This window comes from Gopherus flavomarginatus, chromosome 1 (assembly GCF_025201925.1).
Source record: "Gopherus flavomarginatus isolate rGopFla2 chromosome 1, rGopFla2.mat.asm, whole genome shotgun sequence".
Lineage (NCBI taxonomy): Eukaryota > Metazoa > Chordata > Testudines > Testudinidae > Gopherus > Gopherus flavomarginatus.
The window spans coordinates 92,241,940-92,268,500 of NC_066617.1; the positions used below are offsets into that span (position 1 = coordinate 92,241,940).

A 26,561-nucleotide genomic window follows, 5' to 3' on the forward strand; every position below is an offset into this window, starting at 1 on the left:
TTTGCAAGCGCTGGCGTCAGTGCTGGCAATGGTTCTGATGCTGGTTGTGTTTCCAGGTCCGGGTCGGGGACTGGAGGTACTGTGGCTGTTGCAGTCGTTGGCAGGGGATCCAGGTCCACTACCTCTTTTTGGGTCTCTGGTAACACAGACGGGGCCCCTGTGGACGGCTCAGGAACAGGGATGGGTCGGGAAGCTTGCCTGGCTTGGCTGCGTGTAACCGTTCCCACCTTCTTGGCCCACTTTACCTGGTTGGCCAAGTCTTCCCCCAGTAGCATGGGGATGTGATAATTGTTATAGACTGCAAAAGTCCACATTCCTGACCAGCCTTTGTACTGGACAGGCAGTTTAGCTGTAGGCAGGTTTACTGCTTGTGACATGAAGGGGTAAATTGTCACTTGGGCCTTTGGGTTGATGAATTTGGGGTCCACTAAGGATTGGTGTATAGCTGACACTTGTGCCTCCGTGTCTCTCCATGTGATAACCTTCTTTCCGCCCACTCTCAAAATTTCCCTTCTCTCCGAGGGTATTTGAGAGGCATCTGGGCCTGGGGATCTTTGGAGTGATGGAGATATAATGAACTGCACTCGGTTGGGGTTCTTGGGGCAGTTGGCCTTTATATGTCCCAGTTCATTACACTTGAAGCATTGCCCAGCTGACTGGTCACTGGGCCGAGGTGGGTTACTGGAGATTGGTGAGGTGAGAGAATAGGGAGTCGGCAGCTTTTCTTGGGTTGTAGGTGGGGTCTTGGGTTGCCCTCGGGTATAGGGTTTATTGTCGGTGTGACCCCTGTCATATTCGCTCCCCTTGCTAGTAGCTTTTTTCTTTTCTGCGACTTCCACCCATTTGGCTCCATTCTCCCCCACCTCAGTTACAGTTTTGGGCTTCCCATCTAGGATGTACCTTTCTGTTTCCTCAGGAACACCCTCTAAGAACTGCTCCAATTGTATTAGGAGGTGCATGTCGTCCAGAGATTTAACATTAGCTCCTGATATCCAGGCATTATAGTTCTTTCCAATGTGGTAGGCGTGTCGGGTGAATGACACATCTGATTTCCACCTTAGGGCTCTGAACCTCCGACAGGCATGCTCAGGTGTTAGCCCCATTCTGATTCTGGCCTTGATTTGAAAAAGTTTATGATCGTTCATGTTTTCCTTAGGCATTTCAGCCACCACCTCTACTAGGGGTCCACTGAGCAGTGGCCTCAGCTCTATCATGTACTGGTCTTCAGAGATGCTGTACCCATGGCAGGTTCTTTCAAAATTTTCTAGGAAGGCCTCAGTGTCATCACCTGCCTTGTAGGTGGGAAATTTCTTGGGATGTGGAACAATAACTGGAGAAGGGTTGTTAGGGTTGGCTGGAGCATGCTGCCTAGCTTGTGCTAATTCCAGGGCCTGCCGGTGGGCCTCCCTCTGGAGTTCCAACTCTTTCTCTTTTATCTTCAGCTCTCTCCTGTGGGCAGCCTCTCTTTCTCCTTCTCTCAGCTCCATCTCTTTTTGTTTTATTTCTAGTTCTTGTAGTTTCTTTTCCATGTCTCGCTTGTGGTCTGCACCTTTGGTTTGTTCCTCTGCCTCCAGTCTCGCTCATTCCTGTTTCAGGGCATCCTTAGCACTCATGGTTTCTGCTTTCTGGTGTTGGGGTGCCCTCTGGTGTTTACTGCTGAAAATGCTGCTTTTCTATTGCCTTCTTCGGGTTGCTTAGCAACAGAGTCTTTTTTAACTCCTTCTACTTAGCTATTCCCGACAGAGTTAGAAAGAAAAAAAACCATTCATTTGCAAATGTGTTTTACTGGTGTATGGTTACTCACAGCTGGAGTTCCTTTGTTTAACAAAGATCCTTGTTAAACTTAATGTCTCTGCCTTCAGGCAGTCTCTCTGCACAACCAGAAAGGAGAAAGGAAAAAATTTTCTGGCTGCAGTTTTAAAAACCCTCTCTCCTGCTTACAAACAGCTAGCAGAGAGAAAAGAGAGAGAAAAATCCTACTGGCTTTTGCTTCTAAACCCAAACCTCTCAGTCTGCCTGCAGATAGCTAGCAGGCAGAGAAATAATAACCTCACTGGCTTTTTGACTCTATCTTATCTATCTGTCCCACACGCTGCAAACCATGTCATGGTATAATTCCCCACTCTGAACCTTAGCGTCCAAAAGATGGGGTACCAGCATGAATTCCTCTAAGCTCAATTACCAGCTTAGTACTTGCAGCGCTGCCACCAACCAGGAATTCCAGTGCCTGGTACACTCTGGCCCCTCCAAAACCTTGCCTGGGGACCCCCAAGACCCAGTCCCTCTGGATTTTAACACAAGGAAAATAAACCCTTTCCCTCACCGTTGCCTCTCCCAGGCTTCCCCTCCCTGGGTTACCCTGGAAGATTACTGTGATTCAGACTCCTTGAATCTTAAAACAGAGAGGAAAATTCACCTTCCCCCCCTCCTTCTCTCTCCCCCTCCCAGACTCTCCCTGAGAGAGAAAGTAATCCTAACACAGGGAGAAAATTAACCTCTCTCTCCCCCTTCCCTCCTTTCTCCCCACCAATTCCCTGGTGGATCCAGACCCAGTCCCCTGGGGACTCACCAGAATAATCAGGTTCTTAAACAAGAAAAGCTTTTAATTAAAGAAAGAAAAAACAGTAAAAATTATCTTTGTAAATTTAAGATGGAATATGTTACAGGGTCTGTCAGCTATAGACACTGGGAATACCCTCCCAGCCTAAGTATACAAGTACAAATTAAAATCCTTTCAGCAAAATACAAATTTGAACTCCTTCTAGCCAAATACACATTTGAACTCTTTCCAGCCAAATATACATTTGAACTCCTTCCAGCCAAATACACATTTGCAAATAAAGAAAACAAACATAAGCTTAGCTCACCTTATCTACCTAGTACTCACTATTCTGGACATATAAGAGACTGTATCAAAGAGATTGGAGAGAAACCTGGTTGCACGTCTGGTCACTCTCAGAACCCAGAGAGAACAACCACCAAACACTAACAGCACACACAAAAACTTCCCTCCCTCAAGATTTGAAAGTATCCTGTCCCCTGATTGGTCCTCTGGTCAGGTGACAGCCTGGCTTACTGATCTTGTTAACTTCTGTTCTATTAACTCTTACTTATCTGTTTATGACAGCTTGTCTATAAGGTTGCCAGTGGTGATGGGTCTTAGAACGTGGTCACCTGTCCCCTGAGAACCGGACTGAGGCCTTCAACACAGCTCACAGGAGAAGTCACTGAACAGACCCTTGTTTAAAAATACTCAGCAGCAGTGTTCCAAGCCATAACACTTAGACTAATGTAGGCTATCATGTATGGGAGCATTGCTGTAGCCTACTGGAGTGTTATTTTTATGCAGGGGAAGGGGGCTCTTAGATGGCCACAGCTTTTGTTCTCTGCCAGCCTGGCCTGGATTGGAATTGCTGGTGGCTCAGAAGCCTGCAGTCAAACTCATAACAAATCAGTACAGTTTACAGTACTCTCCTCCTGACTGTAGAATGAACAGTGATGACTCCAGTCCCCATAACTGTATAACCTTGCTGAGGTGCCTGGGTACTTTCCCCTCTCGTATGGAAAGGGTTATGTTGGTTGAAAAGCTTTTTTTTTCCCCCTGAAGGTCACGTTCAGTCCCATTTGTGGTACCCGCACAGCTGGGTGTGGCTGACTGCTGCTCAGATTTTTGGCTTGTTGTTTGCTTCTCACAAGCCAGAGGAACTTGTTAGCAAATGGAATGAGAGCAAGGCAGGCAAGAACAAAAAGACCACGTTGGAGCCAGCAGCAACCAGGTTCTTCACAGATGAGCTGGACAAAAAGGTAAGGATGCTCCCCCCATGCCAATGTCTGTTACCTTGCTGGGGGTTTCTGGTTGTCGCAGTGCAAAGTAGCATTTGTTGCTGGTCTCTCCATTTGTCTTTAATATTCGGATGCTCTCCACTGCTCTGTGCTGATTGTTGGCAGGCTTCTCCCATAGGATTGCAGACTGCCTCCCTTGGGTCTCACCCTCATCAGCAAAAAGGCTCCCCATGGCTCCTATGAAGATCAGTATCTCTAAGCAAGAATTCTAGCCCCATCTAAGTCTTTAGGCCTCCCTTTAGCCTTTGGGAACTGTCTCTGTAGGACGGAAAAATAACCCCTTGGGCTACATCATCCTGCATGTTCCCTATTGTGTAAAGAATTCCAACTCCCTTTTCTCTCCACAGATGAAGGAACTTGCTTTAGCATTCTGCCACCAGCTGCATTCCAAGTTCCTGGATCAGTCTCTGGGAGAGCAGGTATGAGTCTGAGTAGGTTTCAAACTGCTGGGGGTATAGACCAAACTACGGGATAATCCACTGTCCCTACAGAGAGAGTGAGTGCTCTTGGCTAGAAAGTGGAACATGTAGCAAGTGCCATAGAAATGGTGAATGTTGAGGTGAAGATAAAATACCACCAGAAAATCAGATTCTCTGGTCAGCTGAGATAAGTGCTTATGCAAATGACTTAGTGGAAAATCCTGTCTGTGTGGAGGAACTTTCTCTTGATGTAAATCTGCTGGCTGTACGGCTGCCACTATCCACCCGACCTGCCCTGTCACATCTAGTGTGAGAGGCAGAGGAGGGCCTAGCAGGCCAGGGAGTGGGGCTCCGTGATACCAGATCCTTCATTGGCACAAGGTTCCTGAGCACTCCCTTGGTTGTCCTGAGCAGCCCTCACGTGGTGGGCTGGGCAACTCTGAATCATGGAGCCACAACCAGCTTCCCTGCAGCCAGTTCACCTCACTCCCGCCCCTTGCAAGTGCAGCTCAGACAGTGTGGAGAATCTAAGCCTGGCTGCTTGCTGTGAATCGGTCCTTCTGGACTCAGCTCAGGTTATATGGCTGAGCTGAAGTTCTGATGTCAGTTGGAATTGGCTTAGCTCCACCCAGTGCGAGCCAGATTCTGTTCCAGGTTGGGCAGGCCACAAGGAGCACTCCTACGGCAGGCCCTGGCTAGACATAGAGCCTGCTGTGGATGCTAGCCATCTCCAGGGGAAGGATGTGGGCATGACCATAGCATCCCCACCAGCTCCTGGGGCAGCCTCAGTAAGGGCGCTGGAGTTAACTCTCTGGGCTGTGCTATGGCCTAATCTGTACTATATGGCCTTAATACATTTTCCTCTCAAAGGGCCTGATCCCAAAGCCCACTGAAGTCCATGGGAATTTTCCATTGGCTTCCATGGTCATTAGGCCCACAGAGGAGTATCTGTATTCTACGTGCAAAACTTGCTTTGCCGTGTGCGGCGGTCTACGTGAGTCGCACTTCCTTGGGTTTGATAATCCTAACCTGTTTAAAACCTCTCACCTGCCTCCTTCATGCCCCAGGGTCCGTACTGGCAGCTCAATTGGTTTTTCTTTTTGCTGTTGAAGGTTATAAAGAACTTGTTGTTTGTGGCCAGAGTTCTCTACCTTCTGGTCCCAGATTCAGAGGAGGGGGAGGAGACCAAAGATTATGAAATGGGAGGGCAGGAGGATGCTTCTGAAGACGAAGGTGAAAAGGCAGCATCTGCTCAGGAAGAGAAGGACAGCGGAGCAGAAGAGAAAAGCAGACCAGCCACAGTGTTGTGGGTGATGAAGAGACTCTCTCTGATGGCAAAGCGAGAAGCAGCATATTCCCCTAAAAACCCTGTGAAGGTAAGAACTGTGTTGTCCCTCCCTCCCTTTGACAGCATTGGGAGCTGCACAGTGCGAAAGCCTACACATGGTGTCCTTTAGCCCATCAGGAACTAGCTTGGGTGCCTGCTGGGAGGCAGGTGCTGGAGGTGGAGGTTGGTGCTAGGCTCAGGGAGAATAAAAGTTTCTGATTAGCGAGAGATGGAGGTTGCAGTGTAGAGAGTCTCAGCCCTGCCTTCCCTCCCCTCTGCTTCCCGCTCCACCTTCTTTCCCCACCCCTGCTCCTTTCATTCCCAGGCCTCCACCTTCTCTGCATTAGTGTTTTTTAACTTTGAATGAATTGGCCAGTCAAGATGCTCCACAAATGTTTGTTTTTTATGCTGAAAGCAATGCTCAGTGTCCAGACGGGCATATAGGGGAAAGTTCCATCTTCCTCTCTCTGCCTGGGACATTAGGCTCTTCCCTCATCTGTCACATGCATTCCCCACTCCCATGAAGCATCAGAACACACCCTCTCCCCCTTAGCAAGGGTCACAAGTGTTACCTTCCTCACCGGTCTGCTGCCACACAGTTCATGGTGACAGTTCCGTAGGGCAGAGGTTCTCAAGCTGTGGTCCGTGGGTAGTTCCCTCTAAGGCGTGTGCCTGGGCAGTTGCAATGAGAGAATGAAGAGCCACCCACCTGCATGGCTCTACTAATTAGGTGCCTGGACCATGGAGAAGATGCTAAGGTAAGGTAGTGGCCTTGGGAGGGGCTGCGGGGAATTTGGGATGTGCTGGGCTGTGGTGGCCAGAGAAAGAGGCAACTTTTCCCGAGCTCCAGGGCTGCAGCTGCTGGGGAAGAGACTACCCCTCCTTCCCAGCCTCAGCTCTGTGGTGGGGTAGAGACCCCCTCCTTCTCTGTCTCAGCTCGGGGGCTGCCTCAACGGGGGAGAGAAGGCACATCCATTGCATTAGAAAGGTAAGACTACTGATATTAAAATATGAGTTGTGTGCTTTTATTTGTTGAAAAAAAATGTTAAGTTTTTTTAATATAGTGCTTCACAGTAGTTAATCTTTCCAAATGTTGTTTGTACCATTAGCTAAGTGGTCTGCCGAGACTCAACAATTTTCAGGTGGTCCGTGAAAAAAAAAGTTTGAGAGCCACTGCTGTATGTTTTTTTTCCCCTTTCAGTCTCTCTCACCCCCTCATTTCTGGCATGTCTGTACTTTTAGAGAACTTGTATCTTTAAGTTCCTTGGAGCTGTAGCAGTGGATCTTGGGAAAGACAGGATCAAGCCATACCTTCCAACAATCATCACCCCTCTGTACAGAGAGCTGAGTAGCACCTACGCAGAACAAGGTAACTGCCAAACCCCACTAAGGAAATGGAGCTGAGTCTGTTTTGGTTTGTGCTGTCAAGGCAGACAGCCCCAGTCCAAAACACCCTGTCACTCACATTGTCTCCTCAGACCCAGATGCCTTCATTCAGGGAGTGGTAGCTAATTAAAATATAGTCAGCATATTGTCAGAGGTGATTTAGATGGGGAGAGCAGTGATGCTCTAAGACATGGGCAGTGTGGCAGGCCTTTGAAGGTGAGAACATGCAGCTTGAACATGTGATGGAGGAAGGTTGCTATAACCAGACTGACCGACAAAGAAGGTGACCAAGAGGCATGGCACTCAAAAAGCTAAGATGGCAAGTGGGAATAGGCAGACTTATTACAAGCTTGGAGTGCTAAAATCTGGAGCAGGTAGAGTGAGGAGGAGTACACATCTTGAAGTGTATGAAATATTCCTTACGTGTTAGCTATTTCTCCCTCCCTCCCATGACACTCCTGAATGAGTATAGTCCATTGTGGCCCAGAAAAGACATTAGTGCAACTCCTGTTTAAGCAGTGTTCAGGAAGGTGTTAGTGCATGTGTGCAATTCACTTCTACAGGAAATATGCTATCTGGGAGTGTTCCAATGTTACATGCACATTAGGCCACTGGAAAATAAGCACCAGAGACAAATCTTTGCTTTTAAGAGTTTGCTTGTATATTCTTGATTTCTCTTCCATTTGCATGAAAACACAGAGTTCTCTAAGTAGACTGTTTCAGAGTGAGGACTTAAGCAGTCATTTCTTTATTTTACTAGATCCAACACTGAAGAACCTATCCCAGGAAATCATAGAACTGCTCAAGAAATTAGTTGGGCTGGAGACTTTTTCACTTGCCTTTGCTTCTGTGCAGAAACAGGCTAGTCAGAAGCGGGCTATCAGGAAAAGACAGAGAGCCCTGCAGGTAAGACTTTATTCTCAACTCATTGCCCTTTGTTTTTGTACTGTTTTCTGCTTCAATGTTAAAGGCAGGACACATTACTTCAGAGGTGCTTGATCAGAAAGATTTTTTTTAATTAAAGGGACAATGTCAGCTTTAAACATCACCATATTCTTGAAAAGCAAAACTTAATTTCTGCTTTTTATTAGACTGTAGCAAACCCTGACATTGCTGCCAGGAAGAAGCTGAAGAAACACAAGAATAAAATAGAAGCAAAGAAGAGAAAAATAGAATTCCTGCGCCCTGGCTACAAGGCCAAGAAACCAAGGAGCCATGCACTAAAAGACTTAGCAATGGTGGAATGAAACAGCTGTATGATCGTGTATATATTTGATGCATAAACTTGATTGTGCAGTACTGGAGGCCAAGAGGACTCTACTTGCTGAGATATTCAGAGAACTGAATTGCTTTCCAACACCTAACACAGGGTAGAGAGCTACATTTTTTACTGATGCAGTAGCCTGACTGAACTCATGTAAAGAGAGATACTATCTAAAATTAATTACAAATAAATACATTAAAAGTCTGCACAGATCCTATCAGTCACCTAGGATTTTATGTAAAACCATCAAGCTGTTTGCTCTCCTTTTATGCAGAGAATGCAAGAGGCCAACTTTCTGTGCCTGAGGAAACTACATTCATGTGTTCCATATTTTAATGTACCAAGACATTGCATTTTTCTAATTAAATATGCTTGAAAGCACTCTGATGTTCAGTTTTCTCCCTATTTTATGAAAGATATGATTAAAGGTCTAGGCCCTGATCTTTCAGGTATGTTAAGCACATGAAATCTACCATAAAAAGCTGTGCAAGTCACTTAAGTATTCTGTGGGTTAGGGATAAAAAATAACTCTACTGTTTTCCATTTTCTTACCAGCATGTTTCACTTAAGGACAGCAGCTGCATCCAGTACTAGTAACTACCACATTTAACTGTGCAATATGACCATAGAAAAGAGCAAGGTAATGCCAACTCTGAGTGGTAGGGGAGGGGGAGAAGTACTCCTGAACACAGAACAGAAGGAAGCTACTTCACCCATCCCCAACTTGAAATGGTGCACAGTAGGGTAACGAGCACTCTTGTAGTCTGGACATCACATTGAAGATATAGTGTGCACAGCTACAGGGAGTTTATCACTGAGCAATAGTACCATTTGTGGGAAAGCATCTTTGAAAAATACTTTGATCAAACAAAACTTGTTACCATCATGTGTTAAAATATGAAGAACCCTGTACCTGAGTTTCCAGCTCTGAACACCTAGATACTAATTTCCTCATGTACAGGTGGGCTTTTCCAGTTTTGAAAGTCAACTCATGATTAAGAAGTGGGCATGTTCTGTAAGGGTACGTCTAAAGTCGAGTGCAGGCGGTGTGTGTCCATGGTCCGAGGCTAGCGTCGATTTCCGGAGTGTTGCACTGTGGGTAGCTATTCCATAGCTATCCCATAGTTCCTGCAGTCTCCCCCGCCCCTTAGAATTCTGGGTTGAGAGCCCAGTGGCTGATGGGCAAAAATCATTGTCGTGGGTGGTTCTGGGTAAATGTCATCACTCATTCCTTGCTCCAGGAAAGCAACGGCAGACAATCATTTCGCGCCCTTTTTCCCTGGATTGCCCTGGCAGACGCCATAGCACGGCAACCATAGAGCCTATTCAGCTTTTTTTTTTTCCCCTCCCCCCCACAGTCACTGTATGTGTACTGGATGCTGTGGATAGAGGCGATATTCCAGCCCTACACAGCAGCATTCATTTGCTTTTGCATGATAGAGATGGTTACCAGTTGTTCTGTACCATCTGCTGCCAGTGTAATTTGGCAATGAGATGACGGTTATCTGTCCTTCTGTGCTGTCTGCTGCTGTCATGGGTGCCCCTGGCTGAGATCGGCTGGGGGCGCAAAAGCACAACTGGGAATGACTCCCCAAGTCAATCCCTCCTTTATGGTTTCTAAAAAGAGAGTCAGTCCTGCATAGAATATGGGGCAAGTGTACTAGAGAACCAGTGTAGCAAAGAGCACAGCCGCTCCATGTCAGATCTCGCAGAAATGATGAGCTACATGCCATTCACGGGGGATGCCCCTGCAAAACTCCACCCGTTGCTTCCCTCCTGCAACCTTCCTGGGCTACTGTGGCAGTGTCCCCCCCATGTGTGTCATGAAGTTATAAAGAATGCAGGAATAACAAACAGTGACTTGTTAGTGACATAAAATGAGGGGGAGGCAGCCTCCCGGTGCTATGACAGTCCAGGCAGGACATTAAGCGGTGTGGGGGAGAGGAGCCCAGCATCCCGCTGCTATGATAGTCCAGGCAGTACAGAATCTTTTCTTTATACAGGAAAGGGAGGGGGCTGATGGAGCTCAGGCCCCAGTTGCTATGATGAGGACAGGTACCAGCGGTTCTGTCCCATCTACTGGGAATGACCAGGAATCATTCCTATTTTGACCCAGGTGCCCCTGAGGCCAGCCAGGGCTATTCAGCAGTTATCAAGCACTTGCTGATGGTGACGACGGATAGCAGTCATACTGTACTGTCTGCCACCGGGGAGGGGAGGAGAGCGGATACTACTCTTCACTGCTGCAGCATCGCGTCTACCACCAGCATGCAGTAGACATAGGGTGACACTGAAAAAAGTCAAGAAACGATTTCTTTCCCTTTTCATTCACATGGGGGGAGGAGGGAGTAAATTGACGAGCTATACCCTGAACCACGCTGGACAATGTGTTTGAACCTACAGGCACTGGGAGCTCAGCCAAGAATGCAAATACTTTTCGGAGACTGCTGTGGACTGTGGGATAGCTGGAGTCCTCAGTACCCCCTCACTCCCTCCAGGAGCGTCCATTTGAGTCTGTGGCTTCCCGTTACGCTTGTCACGCAGCATTGTGTAGCCTGTAGATTTTTTTTTTTCAAATGCTTTGGCATTTCGTCTTCTGTAACAGAGCTCTGATAGAACAGATTTGTTTCCCCATACAGCGATCAGATCCAGTATCTCCCATGCAGTCCATGCTGGAGCTCTTTTTGGATTTGGGACTGCATTGCCACCCATGCTGATCAGAGCTCCACGCTGGGCAAACAGGAAATGAAAATCAAAATTTCGTGGGGTTTTTCCTGTTTACCTGGCCACTGCATCCGAGTTGAGATTGTTGTCCAGAGCAGTCACAATGGTGCACTGTGGGATACTGCCCGGAGGCCAATACCGTCAATTTGCGGCCACACTAACCCTAATCCGATATGGTAATACCAATTTTAGCGCTACTCCTCTTGTCGGGGAGGAGTACAGAAACTGATTTAAAGAGCCCTTTATATCGATATAAAGGGCCTCATAGTGTGGACGGGTACAGCGTTAAATCAGTTTAACGCTGCTAAAATCGGTTTAAATGCGTAGCGTAGACCAGGCCTAAGAGTGAGCACTAAGGCTCAGTTGAGTTTCCAACCGATAGCACTCTAAAGTAGCTCAAAACTAGTGACAGGCTTCTAGTGTGGGACATGCACGTAACAGACATATTTAGACAAGTGACATTTCAAAGATTTTAGTGTTTATATGAATAAAATAGGTGATGCCACTAAAATTCAAAAGAAAGATTTATTCTAGCCTGTCTCAGTCTATTTTCAGTTAAGTCTTCCATACAAATTAACATAAGTACATACCTTAATACAGGAGAGCAAGGAAGGAGTATTTTAATATAATACAGACAGACATTCAGTTGCTTCAGTGTATGTTTACAAGATAAGTCAGCCCCCTTTACAAAAGTCAATTCCATCAGTCCTATTTACAGTGTGTGGCATTAACTTGCTTGACTGCAAAGAAAGGGATGCTTGGATGTGTTTGACCATCATGTGGCAAGGTTGATTTACTGCCTGTTCTTCAATGCCTCCACCAACCTATGGAAAAAATTAAGCAAGTTTATTTACTGCAGAGAGGTTGTGCATGGTGCACTGGAATAATCATGTAGCCTATGGGCCCCATGCTTTGTTCATTTGGAAAAAAAGTTAAAATTAGCACCAAAAATATCTAACGTTAGATCCTTCTGAGGAACATTATAACAGCATTAGTTATCGAGACTTGAGTTAAACAGTTACTTACCATTCCATTGCCTCATCAAGCCCAGTGCCTTTGGTTGCAGAGGTTTTGAAAATCTGCCACTTTTTGTCCTTTAAAGCTGATAGGCCCAGTGAGTGTGCCATTTCTGTGGGAGTCATGGCCTGCTCCATGTCCTGTTTGTTTGCAAACACCACTAAAATGGCTTTTTTCAGCTCTTCTTCCTAAAAAAAAATCTATGCAAGTAACACTATTCTTCCCCAGACCTAAGAAGAATTTAAAGCAAACTACAGGTTTGTTTATGTAGAGAAAACATTGGTTTTCAGCCTTTTACTTTTGAAGGATTTACTGTATATAAGAAGCTAGGCTTTCTGGTAAACCTGAACTAAAATTTGATGCCAGTTCTTTGTTTGAAACTGCTTCCTAAGCGAAACTGACCAGGAGCTGACAGATTTAAAGTATTCTGTAAAACAAAGTATAGATTTTTTTCATTCACTGGGCCAATAAAGGTATTCAAAGTTTATTAAATTCAATTACTTAGGGCACAATTCTGCCACCCTTGCATCATAAGATACGAAACTTCATAAGTAATCCTATTATAATCACTGATATTAGTTTAAGGCTGGCAGAACTGGGCCTTGAATAATGACAAAGCACTAAGAAGCTATGCTAGTAACAGATTATATTCAGTCTGGTGTCCACACAAAGGCTTATCTGAATTGACATGGAAGACTGACAAAAGCATTAAACATATTGCAAATATTCCGCAGCCAAAAGCTTTGTACAGTAACTCCTCACTTAACATTGTCCCATTGCTGATCAATTAGAGAACATGCTCGTTTAAAGTTGCGCAATGCTCCCATATAACGTTGTTGGGCAGCTTTGTCCACTGCTTGCAGAAAGAGCAGCCCATTGGAGATAGCTGCTGGGGGCTTGGAAGCAGCTTCCCCAAGTTTCCTGTGCAGCAGCTATGCAGAAGCTGGGCTATCAATTGCCTGGCAGTTCAGCAGTCTCTCCCTCCCACTGCTGTATGTTGCTCCTGCCCTCTGCCTTGGAGCTGCTTCCAGGAGCCTCCTGCCCCCGACTTGTTGAGAGAGGGAGTGAGTGTGTGTGTGTGTGTGTGTGTGTGGAACCTACCCCCTCATTTACATTACTTCTTATGGGGAAACTGGATTTGCTTAACAGTTTCACTTACGTTCCTGAAAAATTGTACTGTATCTACATTAAGTAAGGAGTTACTGTAATATGATACATCCTTAGGAAAGAAGTAAGACAACTTGATTCCAAGCAGAGTTCATTGTGGTAGGTGCTGGTTTGTTTTAGATTTGCTCTAAGAGGAAAGATCTAAACGGTATCTTTGTTTTCTTACCTCCAACATAGCAACAAGTTCTGATTTTGAAATGCCAATTCTGTCTCGATCACAGCTGTCTACTACATAAATGACTGCATCTGTATTTGAATAGTAACATCGCCAATATGGCCTAGAAAAGAAGAACAGGCTAGTTGAGTTCATAAAAAGTTAACTTTAATTTTACTAAGGAACTATGGCAATTATAATAATGTAATGGCCAGTGCTTGAAAAAACCACTTGCTCAGGGGAAGTAGAGTTGTCCCCCTCCAGGTAATTGGCCTAAAAGGCAACTGGTGTCTTAAAAGTGGAGGAAAGGAGCAGACCACTCCAAAGACTATTGCTCAAACAAGAAGTGAGTAAAACTACCTGGGGACAACTATTGATTGGGGGAAATAAGATGTGCTAAAGTTAAATTCATGGTTTTGAGGGGCAGTGCAGCAGATATTTCAGTTAAGTGTTTAAGCCTTGTCTTTTACCATAAAACTCAAATTAAGCTTTAAATAAAGTTTCACAAAACTAGTTGTGTGAAAAGCATCTGCCATGGATTTTGCTCTTAAGGCAAATAAATTAATCAAGCAAAAAATAAGACCTGATTTAATTCTTTAAACTGACTAGTAACTAACTAGGTTCCCAATTAAATCTTCATTTTAGAAGAAGAATTGTGCTTGCTGAAATATTTTATTCAGAATTAAAAGTGAGGTTTGCATCTGAGGAAAGTAGTTCTTGATCTTTAGCAATTAAAGTTGGTAAAAATCTGTTTTTGAAAAACATGGCAAACAAGATTCTGCAAGAGGTGACCATATTCCTACTGTTGTACTATATCATTACTCATTAAAATTTTCAAAGGAATTTGTTACCTATTCCTAAATTTAACATTAGGGCTGTCACACCATTAAACAATACCACCACCATTTATTTAAACATTTTTGGATGTTTTCTACATCTTCAAATATTTTCAGTTACAACACAGAATACAAAGTGTACATTGCTCACTTTATATTTTTGATTACAAGTATCTGCACTGTAAAAAACCAAAAGAAATAGATGAATTGAAAAATACTATCACAAGTACTGTCGTGCAATCTGTCCATAATGAAAGTTGAACCCAGAAATGTACAATTATGTACAAAACACTGCATTCAAAAACAAAACAGTGCAAAACCTTAGAGCCCGCAAGTCCACTCAGTCCCACTTCTTGCTAAACCAATTGCCCAAACAACTTTATTTACACCTGCAAGCGACAATGCTACCCATTTCTTGTTCACAATGTCACCTGAAAGTGAGAACAGGCATTCTCATGGCACTGTTGTAGCTGGCATCACAAAACATCCACGTGCCAGATGCGCCGAAGACTCACGTGTTCCCTCATGCCTCAACCATCATTCCAGGGGACATGCACCCACGCTGATGACAGGTTCTGCTCAATAACAATCCGTTATTTTCAACGTTCATTTTCATCATCTGAGTCAGGTGCCACCAGCAGAAGGTTGATTCTCTTTTTTGGTGGTTCGGGTTCTGTAGTTTCCGCATCGGAGTATTGCTCTTTTAAGACTTTGGAAAGCATGCTCCACACCTCATCCCTCTCAGATTCTGGAAGGCACTTCAGATTTTTAGAGCTTGGGTTCAGTGTTATAGCTACCTTTAGAAGTCTTACATTGGTGTCTTCTTTGCTTATCATCAAGTCTACAGTGAAAGTGTTCTTAAAATGAACAACATGTGCTGAGTCATCATCCGAGACTGCTATAACATGAAATATATGGTAGGATGCAGGTAAAACACAGCAGGGGACACTGAACTCCTTGGGGGAGAATTGTGTCACAAATTTAATTAACACATTTTTTTAAACGAGTGTCATCAGCATGAAAGCATGTCTTCTGGAATGGTGGCTGAAGCATGAAGGGGCATGCAAATGTTCAGCACACCTGGCATGCAAATACCTGCTCTAACTTTCTGGTGACATTGCAAACAAGAAAAGGGCAGCATTATCTCCTGCAAATGTAAACAAACTTGTTAGTCTTAGGGTACATCCAGACTACCCGCCAGATTGTGATCGATCTATCGGGGATTGATATATTGCGTCTAGTCTAAATGCGATATATCGATCCCCAAACACACTCCCATCGACTCCGGAACTCACCCAGGGCAAGCGGCGGAAGCGGAGTCGACTGGAAAGCCACAGCCCTCAATCCCGCGCCATGAGGACGGGAGTTAAGTCAAAATAAGATATGCAACTTCAGCTACAGGAATAGCGTAGCTGACGTTGACGCATCTTACATCAACTCCCCTCCTCCCCCCATGTGGGCCAGGCCTTAGCAACTGTCTGAATGAGAAGTAGGACTGAGTGGATCTGCAGTCTCCAAAGTTCCACTGTTTTGTTTTTGAGTGCAGTTATATAACAAACAAAAAAAATCTACATTTGTAAATTGCACCTTCACCACAAAGAGATTGTACTACAGTGCTAATATGAGGCGAATTGAAAAATACTATTTCCCCTGTTTACAGTACAAATATTTGTAATAAAAAATATACTTTGATTTCAATTACAACACAGAATACAATGTGAAAATATAGAAAAACATCCAAAATTATTATTTTTTTAGTTAAGTGCATGACTTAACTGTGATTAATCGACAGCCCTATTTATCATTTTAGCCTAACATGCTAAAATGTCTAGATATTTTTTAAAGATACATGGAACTAAGAAGCTGGTTATGCTTAGCTTATTATCTCAACAGTACATAAATTCATTTAAAGACCTTATTTCCTTAACAATTTTTATTTGCATGCAGATAAAGTTTCCAAGGGCATTTTGTATCAGAAAATTAGATTGCAAAGTTTAATGTATTTAGCCAAACCAAACCTAAGAATATTCCATACAAACACTATCCCCTCATGTTAACTGGAATGCTTCTAAATCAAATTTATGGGTTTGATGTTCAGTTATACAGAGCACCCAAGATTCCCACCAAAGTTTTATGTAGTCAGCACTTCTGAATATCAGGTCCCCAGCATTCATTGTAGTTGGTTATGCCATATCAATCTCAGTAATGTGAAATTTCTTACCTGATACTTGTCTGTCCTCCCAAGTCCCAGACTTGAAACTTTAGATTCTTGTACGTTACTGTCTCAACATTGAAACCAATTGCTGAAATATATAAAGAGAGAGACGACCTTAGTGCTGCTCTCTGGGAAGAACATTTCAGCAAGAGAGGAGCTGTAATACATTCTAACTTCAGTTAGAATCTTTAATGCTCAAGTATAATTAAAGCCTACACAGTTAGTTAAGTCCATATTTCTTCATTGATCATGTTACTACGTGCTTTTTTGATGATCAAATAAATGCACTATGCTTTTACTGTAAAAGCAGCAAAGAATCCTGTGGCACCTTATAGACTAACAGACGTTTTGGAGCATGAGCTTTCGTGGGTGAATACCCACTTCCTCACATGCATCTGAGGAAGTGGGTATTCACCCACGAAAGCTCATGCTCCAAAACGTCTGTTAGTCTATAAGGTGCCACAGGATTCTTTGCTGCTTTTACAGATCCAGACTAACACGGCTACCCTCTGATACTATGCTTTTACTGAAAGACCAGATGCTGTATTTTAAAAGAAATAAAAGCAACTTAAAAAAAATTTGGAGTTACACAAGTGTGTGTGTGTGTGTGTGTGTGTGTATATATATATATATATATATATATGGTTGTTTTAAATAGGAGTGTTATTTATAACAAAGGCTTAGGCCCAGAGACCTCTGATTTCCCTGTGAGAATGAACATGAACAGAGCAAAACTGAAGTTAGCATTGACTTGCTCTTTCTTGTCTAGAGTTTGATGTGTAGACAAACAGAGACTTTACAGAGTTCATGTTAAAGATACAATTTGAGACCCTGACTTTGCTGGACTGCCATCATTAATGCACATGAACACCATAATAAGAACCTTCCAAATGTGTGGCTAAACACTTCTAGTGTTTAGTTAACAGCATTAAATACTTTCTTTCCCAAGTACTTCTACAGCACACAATAGTAGCTGTATATGGGAAGACACACAAACAAGGATACACGAGGTTCCAGCAACTTCTAAAGACTGCAGCTTAACTAAACCCAACTTTGTGTGCACACACTTCATAAACAAAGGAAGTGTATGTATCAGATCTTCACTGGATCAGTTATTCTTTAGAGAAGCACTTACTGGGGATGGTGGTAACAACTTCGCCAACTTGTAGCCTGTACAGAATTGTTGTTTTCCCTGCCCCATCTAGTCCCAAGATTAAGATTCTCATCTCCCGAGTGCCAAACAAACTGGAAAAGATAGTGGAAAAAAAGCCACCTGAAAAGCAGAACAGAAACAAAATTTCAGTACCATATTGCAGTAGCACTAAGAAGTAAGAGAGCAATAGGAAACATTATCAGAGAACACCAAGAAGTATATCTGCTTTAAAAATATCCACTAGTCTGAACAAGTGGATTATTCCCTTCAGTGGAACTGAAAACAGCTCAAGCTGTTGATTAGTTACATACCTGCCAGCTCAACCCCACCTAACCCTTCGTGTTCTCCAAAAGTTTGACCTCAGTCAGCAAGATCAGGTGGCAGAAGCAATCTTTCCTGCTGTTAGCATTTGCTTCTCTATCAGCAGACAGTGAACTAATTCCTTTTTCTATTGCCCTCTGTTTCTGATGCATTAAATTACATAGGAACCTTCAAAACCTGATGATGTTAGAAAGGAAATTAAGTTCTCCTTCAGTATGATCCACCCACATGTACATTTATTGGTTTAATGGGGTACATGCTGGAGGAGGGGCGGGCAAACTTTTTGGCCTGAGGGCCACATCAGGTTTCCAAAATTGTATAGAGGACCAGTTAGCAGAGGATGTGCCTCCCCGAACAGCCAGGCGTGGCCCGGCTCCTATCCAACCCCTCCTGCTTCTTACCTCCTGACCGCCCCCTCGGGACTCCTGCCCCATCCAACCCCCTCTGTTACCTGTCCCTTGACAGCCCCTGGAAACCTCACCCCTGACTGCCCCCACCATCCCATCCAACCCCTCCTCTCATTTCTGACTGCCCCCCTGGGATCCCTGCCCCATCCAACCACCCCTTCTCCCTGACTGACCCCCCACTGCCCCATCCAACCCCTGCTCTCATTCCTGACTGCCCCTTGGGGACCCCTGCCCCATCCAACCGCCCCTTCTCCCTGTCCCCTGACTGCCCCCAGAACCCCTGCCCACCCCATCACCCCATCCAACCCCTCCCCTCATTCCTGACTGCCCCTGCCCCCACTCTCTGACTGCCCCAACCCCGATCCCCTGACCACAACCCCAAAGTCCCCTGCCCTCTATCCAACCCCTCTTGCCCCCTTACCGCGCTGCCTGGAGCACCGGTGGCTGGTGGTGTTACAGGTGCGACGCCCAGAGCAGCAGGACAGGCAGCTGCGCCACCCGGCTGGAGCCAGCCATGCCACTGCGCAGCACAGAACACGGCTCAGGCCCAGGCTCTGCAGCCTTGCCGCCCAGAGCATTGCACCAGTGGCACAGTGAGCTGAGGCTGCAGAGCAGGGGCTGGGGCAGGTGCTCTAGGGCCGGGCAAGAGGGTCCCGCGGGCCGGATGTGGCCCGCAGGCCATAGTTTGCCCACCTCTGCTGTAGAGTCTGATACATGCTAACTGAGACCAGGTCTACCTATAAGGTCTACACTATAATCTTACAGCAGTATAACTGCATCACTTAGGGATGTGAAATAACTGCATCGCTAGAGTGTGGGTTTTACCAACCTAACCACCTGCTGTAGACAGCACTATGTTGACAGGAGAGGCTCAACAGGTGTGAACAATGTTGTCGACAGGACACAGCTATTGCCTCTTGCAGAGGTGGATTAACTGCACCGATAGAAGCAGCTCTCTTGTCAGCGTAAGAGCATCTTCACTGAAGCACTACAGTGGTGCAGCTGCACTGCTGCAGTGTTTTAAAGTGTAGCCATATCTTTTAAGTTTAAAGATTATGAAAGTGCATTGACAAATGTATACAAACAGGTGTCTAGCCCACCTTCAGAAGTGTTCACCTAGGCTGGGATAGGGATACGAATAGGAAAAGGGTGGCTGAATAGACAGATTGTTAAGCAACAGCTTCAACTATCTTCATTTCCACTGTAGAGGAAGACAGTACAATACTGCAAACTAGTGGAGATGTTAATTACCTGACTTCCTTTTGGAGACAAGTTTTTTAATCCATGTAGAGTACATTATAGTCAGACAGTTTAAATTCAGAGCTTTAAAGAGATAGGCTAGGTTCAAAATTTAACCTTATCTGATAGGAGACACCTCCAAATCAAATAATGAGAAAACTTTACATCAAACTGTTACAATTAGAATAGGCATGCTTGTAGGACTAAAGTGTCCACCACCCAAGCCGAGTTTTGTTACACAAGCAATAAAGTTATTTTTGAAGTGAGTCCTTAGTTCATGACACCATTCCAGTTAACTTTGTGTCAATCATCTAATGTGTAACATCCTTATTTGGTATTCCACAGCCAATCTATCGCAGACTATTTGCTGCTAGCTATATAACAAGCATATCTGTGAGAGAACTGTCTGAATCCAATGCTGTAGGAGCAGCAGACCTGAAACATTCTCCTACTTAAACATGGTTTGTCCCAACATCTCATTCAGGTGTGCATTAAGGAAATGTACCTGTGGTCAGACACTGCTTTTATATTCATTGCACACTAAGCAATCAAGAGCATAATTCATTAAAATTTTAGACTAGTTGGGGAAAGACGGACAGATATGGCACTTCCTGCCATTTCGATATGGTCGCCCAATGATATAAGTTAAATATTTGTGGTTCATTATTTTAAATGAATGATTTATGTATGATTGTGTTCAACTCCATGAGGATGGGCTACCACAGCTCCTACACCAATAGGAAACGGTGGTGACTAAGGCAAATCACGTAGTTGTAATACCCCCAGAAAAGCACCATTTCCTGGGAAGGCTCGCAAGACTTGTTCAACATGGATTCTCCAGAGACCAACAGACAAAGAATTTTTGGATAAAAAGCATAAGTTTAAAATGACTTGGGGCTTTTCTTCTTGATCTAGCAGACAGACAGGATACTCTGTGCCATGGAGGTCACCAACCCTTGAAGAAGGGTTGGTGAGATTTTAGACTGCCAGGGCTCCACAAGACTGATGGGTAATCTCTTGTGAGCTTGTAGCATGTGCACAGGAATGTTTATTGATTTTGTATACATTTTCTCCGTAATGTTTTTAGCCAAGGAATAAATGTGTTTAACTTGTAACTGTTGGCAATATACTAGTCAGAGCCCTTGGAAAGAAAACAAAACACAGATGCTGGCCTTTTAAGCAGAATGGCTTTAACACAGTGTAGATCAGGGAGCTGGGCAACTTTAAACCCCCAATCAACAGAGAATGACACGAGTCTCCAACCAGGAGAGAGGTATGACAGGGAGCCAGAACATTTAAGCGAGTGCCCTTATCGGACCACAGTGGGGGAATACAGGTACAGTTACTTGGAAATCGTGACAGAGCCATTAAAAAAAAAGAAAGAAAGAAAGAAGACATGCAACTGGACAATATTACATCCTTACCCACAAATGTTAACAGCCAAACATGTAAAAGATAACCCATACTCGACAAATATCAGTTAGGATCCTAAATACCAGACAGAACCTAAGTTAGAAGTTACATAGTAACAATATGCTATTCAAATAGCTTGCTTGTTGTAAATGTGTGTGTTTGTTAAATTTTTCTAGGGAGGGGAGAGGAATAGTGTACTTATGTAGAAAAGGGATGGAAACTACATGCCAGTCTCACTTTTTCCTCTCTAAGCCTGCTCCATTACAAAAGTGGAGCACATCACTGACTTTGGAAATACAGGAGCAGGCATGTGGCTGGCCTCTAAAATCCATGGGGCAGGAACCATTGCTATTATATCTGTACAACTCCTAGCTCAATGGGACTTAAGGCTCTATTGTAGTACAAATAATAATAGTAACAAGACATGGCTGATCTGAATGAAGTGTAAAGGCAAAGAGGCAAATGGCACAACGTGAAAGAGGTATTTCAGGAGACAGGTTTTGACAGAAAAACTTACACGAAAACCTCAGAGGACTTTCTCTCATCTTAATCCATAAAACTGGTTAGTGGAATTAGCCCCGATTCTCCCACTCCCTTTTCAAAAAAAGATGTGCCCCCATCTAAATAGAGAACCCTAATAAACTGATGTGCTCTGCAGACTTTCAGCTGCAGTAATTTGTTCCACCCTCACTCTCTTTAGAAGGAGTTTTACATTATTTACCTTCTAGATTTATGCCTCTCTTTGCCTACCCCTACTATCTACCTTATCTCATTATCTTAATTCTCTTCAAAAGCCCATTTATATAATTACATTTGTGTTATCTCATTTCAATTTGCCAGTGGAAAGAATGCTGAATACCTAATGTTTCTGAGTGACTTTTAGTAAATAAAAGTGGATTATAATCCTTGGCTAGTTATGGATTTCTGGGTGTAGTGGTTGTACAATCTGCAGTTTTGGAACATTTATAAACTGTTGAAAAATAGGTGTCACCTCAACATTGATAACACAGAATAACTTCCAAAATACATGGAACATGTGACAGTCAGATGTGTTGATATAACTGATATAAAAGCATATGAAGTCATTATTAAAGTTTTGCATTCTGAATGCAAGTTTGATGATACAAAAGAACCCAGTAAATACCCAGTATCTGTTGGGGATTAAGTGAAAGCCCTACAGAGCACTGGAGTGTGTTATTGACAGTGTTACAGGCAATATGAAGGTGGAAAGGAATGCACAACTCTTTCCCCTTAACTTTAGAAGCCCGACAATAAGAAGTTTTGGGTGGATGGGACATGTCCTCCTTGCAACAATTTTGCAAATATCCTGCCTAAAAAGACATCAGAATTACACACAATATTCTAAATGTGGTACAGCTTTAAATCTAATTTTATTTCCAGTTGATATTGCTTAAGTGTCCAGCCCAAAATGATTTCATAGAGTCCAAGGCCAGAATGGGCCACTGGTGTCACATGATTTGACTTTAGGGTGACCAGACAGCAAATGTGAAAAACTGGGACAGTGGTAGGGGGTAATAGGAGCCTATATAAGAAAAAGACCCAAAAATCAAGACTGTCCCTATAAAATCAGGACATCTGGTCACCTTATCTGACCTCCTGTACAACAAAGACCACAGAACTTCCCCAATATAATTCCTAGAGCAGATCTTTCAGTGAAAATATTCAATCTGAATTTTAAAATTGCAAGTGATGGAGAAACCACCACAACCCTTTGTAAATTGGTCCAGTGGTTAATTACCCTCACCGTTAAAAATGTATACCGTCTAATTTCAATTTATCTAGTTTCAATTTCCTGCTGGCCCTGCTATACCTTTCTCTGCTAGATTGAAGATCACAATATCAAATATTTGTTCCCCATGTAGGTACTTATAATCAAGTCACCACTTAATCTTGTCTTTGTTTCTCACTTTCATCATTCTTGTAGCTCTTCCCTGAATCCTCTCCAATTTCATTCTTCTTGAATTGTGAGCATCAGATCTAGACAGTACTCCAGCAGTAGTCACACCCCAATGCCAAATGCAGAAGTAAAATAACCTGTCCACTCCTATCTGAGACTCCTGTTCATGCACCCAAGGATTACATTAGCACTTTTGGCCACCAAGACGCATTACAAGCTCATATTCAGCTGACTATCCACTAGAACCCCCAAATCTTCAGAGGCACTACTTCCTAGGACAGGTCCCCATCCCGTAAATATAGCCTACATTCTTTGTTCCTAGGGGTGTACATTTGCATTTGGCAGTATTAAAAAACACACAGATTGCTTGTGCCAAGCTTACCAAGCTGTCCATATCATTCTGTATAGTGACCTGTCCTCTTCATTATTTACCACTCCCCCAATTTGTGTACCTGAAAACTTTATCAGCTAAGATTTTATGTCTTCTTCCAGATCATTGATAAAGTTAAATAGCATAGGGCCAAGAGCCAATCCCTGGAGGACCCCACTAGAAACACACCAGGTTGAGGAAGTGTGATCAACAGAAAAGCAAGGGTGATTGGAAACTGCTTCACAACCAGAGCCACAGCAATAACTAACCACAAACAGTAGCGTCTGCATAAATCCTACCAGACTCTACTTCAGTCCAATATATCCATCTCAGATACTCTTTATATTTTTACATCCATACTATTAAGTACTAAACTCACAGATCTAATAAAGTCATGGACACTCTGTACAGCTAAACACTAGGTAGGTTCTTCAGAGTAGAACATATAAAGCTGCATTTAACTTTGTTTTCTTTCAAATAGATGCTGCACTGCATTAGGTAAATGGCAAAGTCTCAGGGCTTGTCTACATCAGAAAGTTGCAGCGCTGGTGAGGGAGTTACAGCGCTGCAACTTAGGAGGTGTACACATCTGCAGGGCACCACCAGCGCTGCAACTCCCTGTTTGCAGCGCTGGCCGTACTCCCGTTTTGTCTCGGGTGTAGAGGATCCAGCGCTGGTGATCCAGCGCTGGTAATCAAGTGTAGACACTTACAGCGCTTTTCTTGACCTCCGTGGAATAAGCAGGTATCCCAGCATACCTGAGGAAGCCTCTGGTAATCAAGCTGGTCTCCTTTCCCGGTTTGCTCTCTCGTTCCCCGAAGCCCCGAGCAAGCAGGTCTCCTTCCCTGTGGTTTGCAGGGTGGTTCGGGGAACGCGAGAGCAAACCGCGGCGAAGCTGGTCTCCTTTCCCGGTTTGCTCTCGCGATCCCCGAACCCCCGAGCAAGCAGGTCTCCTTCCCTGCGGTTTGCAGGGTGATTCGGGGAACGTGAGAGCAAACCGCGGCGAAGCTGGTCTCCTTTCCCGGTTTGCTCTCGCGTTCCCCGAACCCCCCTTGAAGCCGCCCAACAGCGCTGCAGTGTGGCCACATCTAACACCACTTGCAGCGCTGGTTGCTGTAAGTGTGGCCACTCTGCAGCGCTCGCCCTATACAGCTGTACTAATACAGCTGTAACAACCAGCGCTGCAAAATTTTAGATGTAGACATGGCCTCAATATGGTTTAGGAGAACGCATCAGATCAAGTTACTTGAGAGATCAGGGGAGACTGTGGCATTGGGACTAGACGGAGATTAAAGTGCTTTACACCCGTAACTCTAAGTACTTTACAAAGGAGATCTGTATCATTATCCTCATTTTAACGGATGGGAAAATGGAGGCACAGCTAAGGAACGGACTTGGCCAGGTCACCCTGTAAAGTGGTGGCAGAGCTGGGAACTGAACCCATGTTTCCGGGCTCCAGTCCAGTCAGTGCCTCACCCACGGGGCTTCTCTGACCAACTCCTGGATGCAGGTGCCCGAGCTTTACCTTTGTAGGGTCCTTTCTCAAAGGTCTTTGCAAAGACACGACTGGCGTTTAAACTGCCGTGTCCTGCGCCGCTGGCGGGCTCCGGGGAGGGAAGCTTTGCCTGCGCCCGCCTGACCCTAGCCAGGGACCGCGCCCTGAAGCAGCCACAATGGCACAATCTCCCACGGCACCGGCCCACGCAGAGCCGCCCTGGCGCCTCACGCCGGGACTTCCCCCTCTCTCCCCGCCGCGCGGACTGACCCGCCAGCGGCCCGCTGGAGCCGCTGCTGCTCAGGGGCTTCGCACCCGCCTCTGGAGAACAGGCAGCCCCGCGTGCCGCCCCCGGGGGGGCCCCGGCTCCCCGCCCCCGGGCAGCAGCACGGCCCGGGCCGGCACGACAGGGCCGAGTCTCGCGCTGCCCCCGCCGGCAAAGCGCCAGCCGGACCCGTCCCCGCAGCCCCCGTCCTCACCCATGGTGCCGCCGCCGCCACCAGCTTCCACGTCGACTCAGTCCTTCTGCCGGGGGGAGTAAATGAGGCGCCGCCAGCAGCCTCCCACTTTCGGCGCGGAGCCGAGATTTAGCCCGTTGGAGCCTGGGGGCGGGGGAGGGCCCCCGCCACTGACGGGTGCAGGGGCCGAGCGCGCAAAGGGTTCCCGAATCCCGCGGGCCGGAGACGCTCCCCCCCAGTCGGGGCTTCTTCCCACCACTGCGAAGCGACGAATCTGCGGCCGCGAACCGGGGCGCTAGAGCCGCTGCGAGGCAGCGGGTGGGGCGAAGTGCCGAAGAAGTGAGGGGTGACCGGGCAGGAAATGGGGCGGGGCCTGTTAGTGCGAAGGGGCGGAGCTACCTGCGTTCCTCCTCCACTCGCCTCTACCCCGCGGCTGGCGCCGGAGGCTGCAGCTCCCCGAGAAGTTCCGGGCCTCAGCGCTGCCCCCTGCCCGAGGGGAGGAGCGATCCACGGGCAGCAGCGCGGCGCAGCATGTCCAGCTTTGGGCGCTGTTCACAGGCAGGGTGGGGAACAGCTTTACAGTCACACGCACCGGGTCTTTGCAGCCCTGCCTTCAGCCCCCACTTTTAACCAGGCAAGTCAGGAACAGGGCCAGGGCCTTGCACCCTCTTCCACAGAGGCACCCCTTCCCTTAATTATCCTCTGTTGGAAGACTAGAGCAAGGGGATAAAAGGATTGAAAGATAAAACATTAAGCAGCAAAGGACCCACTCTAATTTGGTCTACTGCCTTTAAAGCCCTGGAAGGGTGCAACAAAAAAATTGATTTTTTTTTTGTTTTTTAGAAGTGTAATTTTGCAAACGGTATTTATACTACAGTGTATATTGCCAGGAGCGTAGTTCTGTCCTCCGAGATACACCTGGACAAGCTGCAAAGCGGAAGAGAATCTGTTCTCCCATCCCGCTCATTATATAAACAGTGCCATGTGCTTTGTCTCCTCTCAACAAGCGTTATTGGGCTATTGTTAGAGATCCAATACCAAATGAGATGAATCAAAATTGCTGAGGACAGATTCACTTCTCGAGCAGATATTCCTCTGTACACAAGCATCCATGTCAGCAAGAATGTATAACCTAGTGGAACAGTGTGCAAGTTACATAATAGATACAGAATGGTAGGATACAATAACTACAAGACCAAAAGGAAGCTGTAAAGAAGTTATTTTTCAGAGGACTTGTATCACTCTACTGCAATATAACAAATTAAAAAAAATATCACACAACAGGGATTTATTTAACAAATGATCCTTTAGAATAACATCTAAATACTGTGCAGCCCACTTAAACATGTATTTTAGCCACATCCCCTCATTTAACCACTCTTAAGGGACACTGAGCCATTCAATACCAGAATCTTCACTAATATTAAATTAGGTT

At 45.2% G+C, this 26,561-nt stretch overlaps 2 protein-coding genes and 1 long non-coding RNA gene across 4 annotated transcripts in view; 1 reads left to right on the plus strand and 2 right to left on the minus strand.

The window, feature by feature from the left end:
- LOC127042744 (uncharacterized) overlaps window positions 1-3,083 on the minus strand; it is a 439,524-nt gene extending 436,441 nt beyond the window's left edge. The window contains exon 1 of the long non-coding RNA XR_007772045.1: window positions 2,868-3,083. This is a non-coding gene — a long non-coding RNA (uncharacterized LOC127042744). The remainder of the gene's footprint in view (window positions 1-2,867) is intronic.
- UTP20 (UTP20 small subunit processome component) overlaps window positions 1-8,620 on the plus strand; it is a 104,612-nt gene extending 95,992 nt beyond the window's left edge. The window contains exons 57-62 of one of the 2 annotated variants that reach the window (XM_050934046.1): window positions 3,608-3,804; window positions 4,191-4,262; window positions 5,375-5,638; window positions 6,832-6,958; window positions 7,736-7,881; window positions 8,067-8,620. In XM_050934046.1, coding sequence (XP_050790003.1) covers window positions 3,608-3,804; window positions 4,191-4,262; window positions 5,375-5,638; window positions 6,832-6,958; window positions 7,736-7,881; window positions 8,067-8,222 — 962 coding nt within the window. In that variant the 3' untranslated portion in view covers window positions 8,223-8,620. Of the gene's footprint in view, window positions 1-3,607; window positions 3,805-4,190; window positions 4,263-5,374; window positions 5,639-6,790; window positions 6,959-7,735; window positions 7,882-8,066 lie in introns of those variants that run through there. The other variant, XM_050934056.1, reaches the window with a different exon arrangement.
- Window positions 8,621-11,469: 2,849 nt separating this feature from the next.
- ARL1 (ADP ribosylation factor like GTPase 1) lies at window positions 11,470-25,391 on the minus strand. The gene is made up of 6 exons (XM_050934002.1): window positions 25,148-25,391; window positions 17,488-17,625; window positions 16,359-16,440; window positions 13,314-13,425; window positions 11,990-12,168; window positions 11,470-11,787 (listed from the first exon to the last, which is right to left on the minus strand). The coding sequence occupies exons 1-6, from the start codon at window positions 25,149-25,151 to the stop codon at window positions 11,757-11,759; spliced, it is 546 nt and encodes a 181-aa protein (XP_050789959.1). The 5' UTR covers window positions 25,152-25,391; the 3' UTR covers window positions 11,470-11,756.
- Between the last annotated feature and the right edge of the window lie 1,170 nt (window positions 25,392-26,561).

What these genes read in the sequence shown, in the direction of transcription:
- ARL1 (XM_050934002.1), bottom strand. An exon ending in AACTTGTTGCTATGTTGGAG is followed by an intron (nt 12,169 to 13,313) that starts GTAAGAAAACAA and finishes ATTTTTTTTTAG; the next exon opens with GAAGAAGAGCTGAAAAAAGC. An exon ending in CTTGATGAGGCAATGGAATG is followed by an intron (nt 11,788 to 11,989) that starts GTAAGTAACTGT and finishes TTTTTTCCATAG; the next exon opens with GTTGGTGGAGGCATTGAAGA.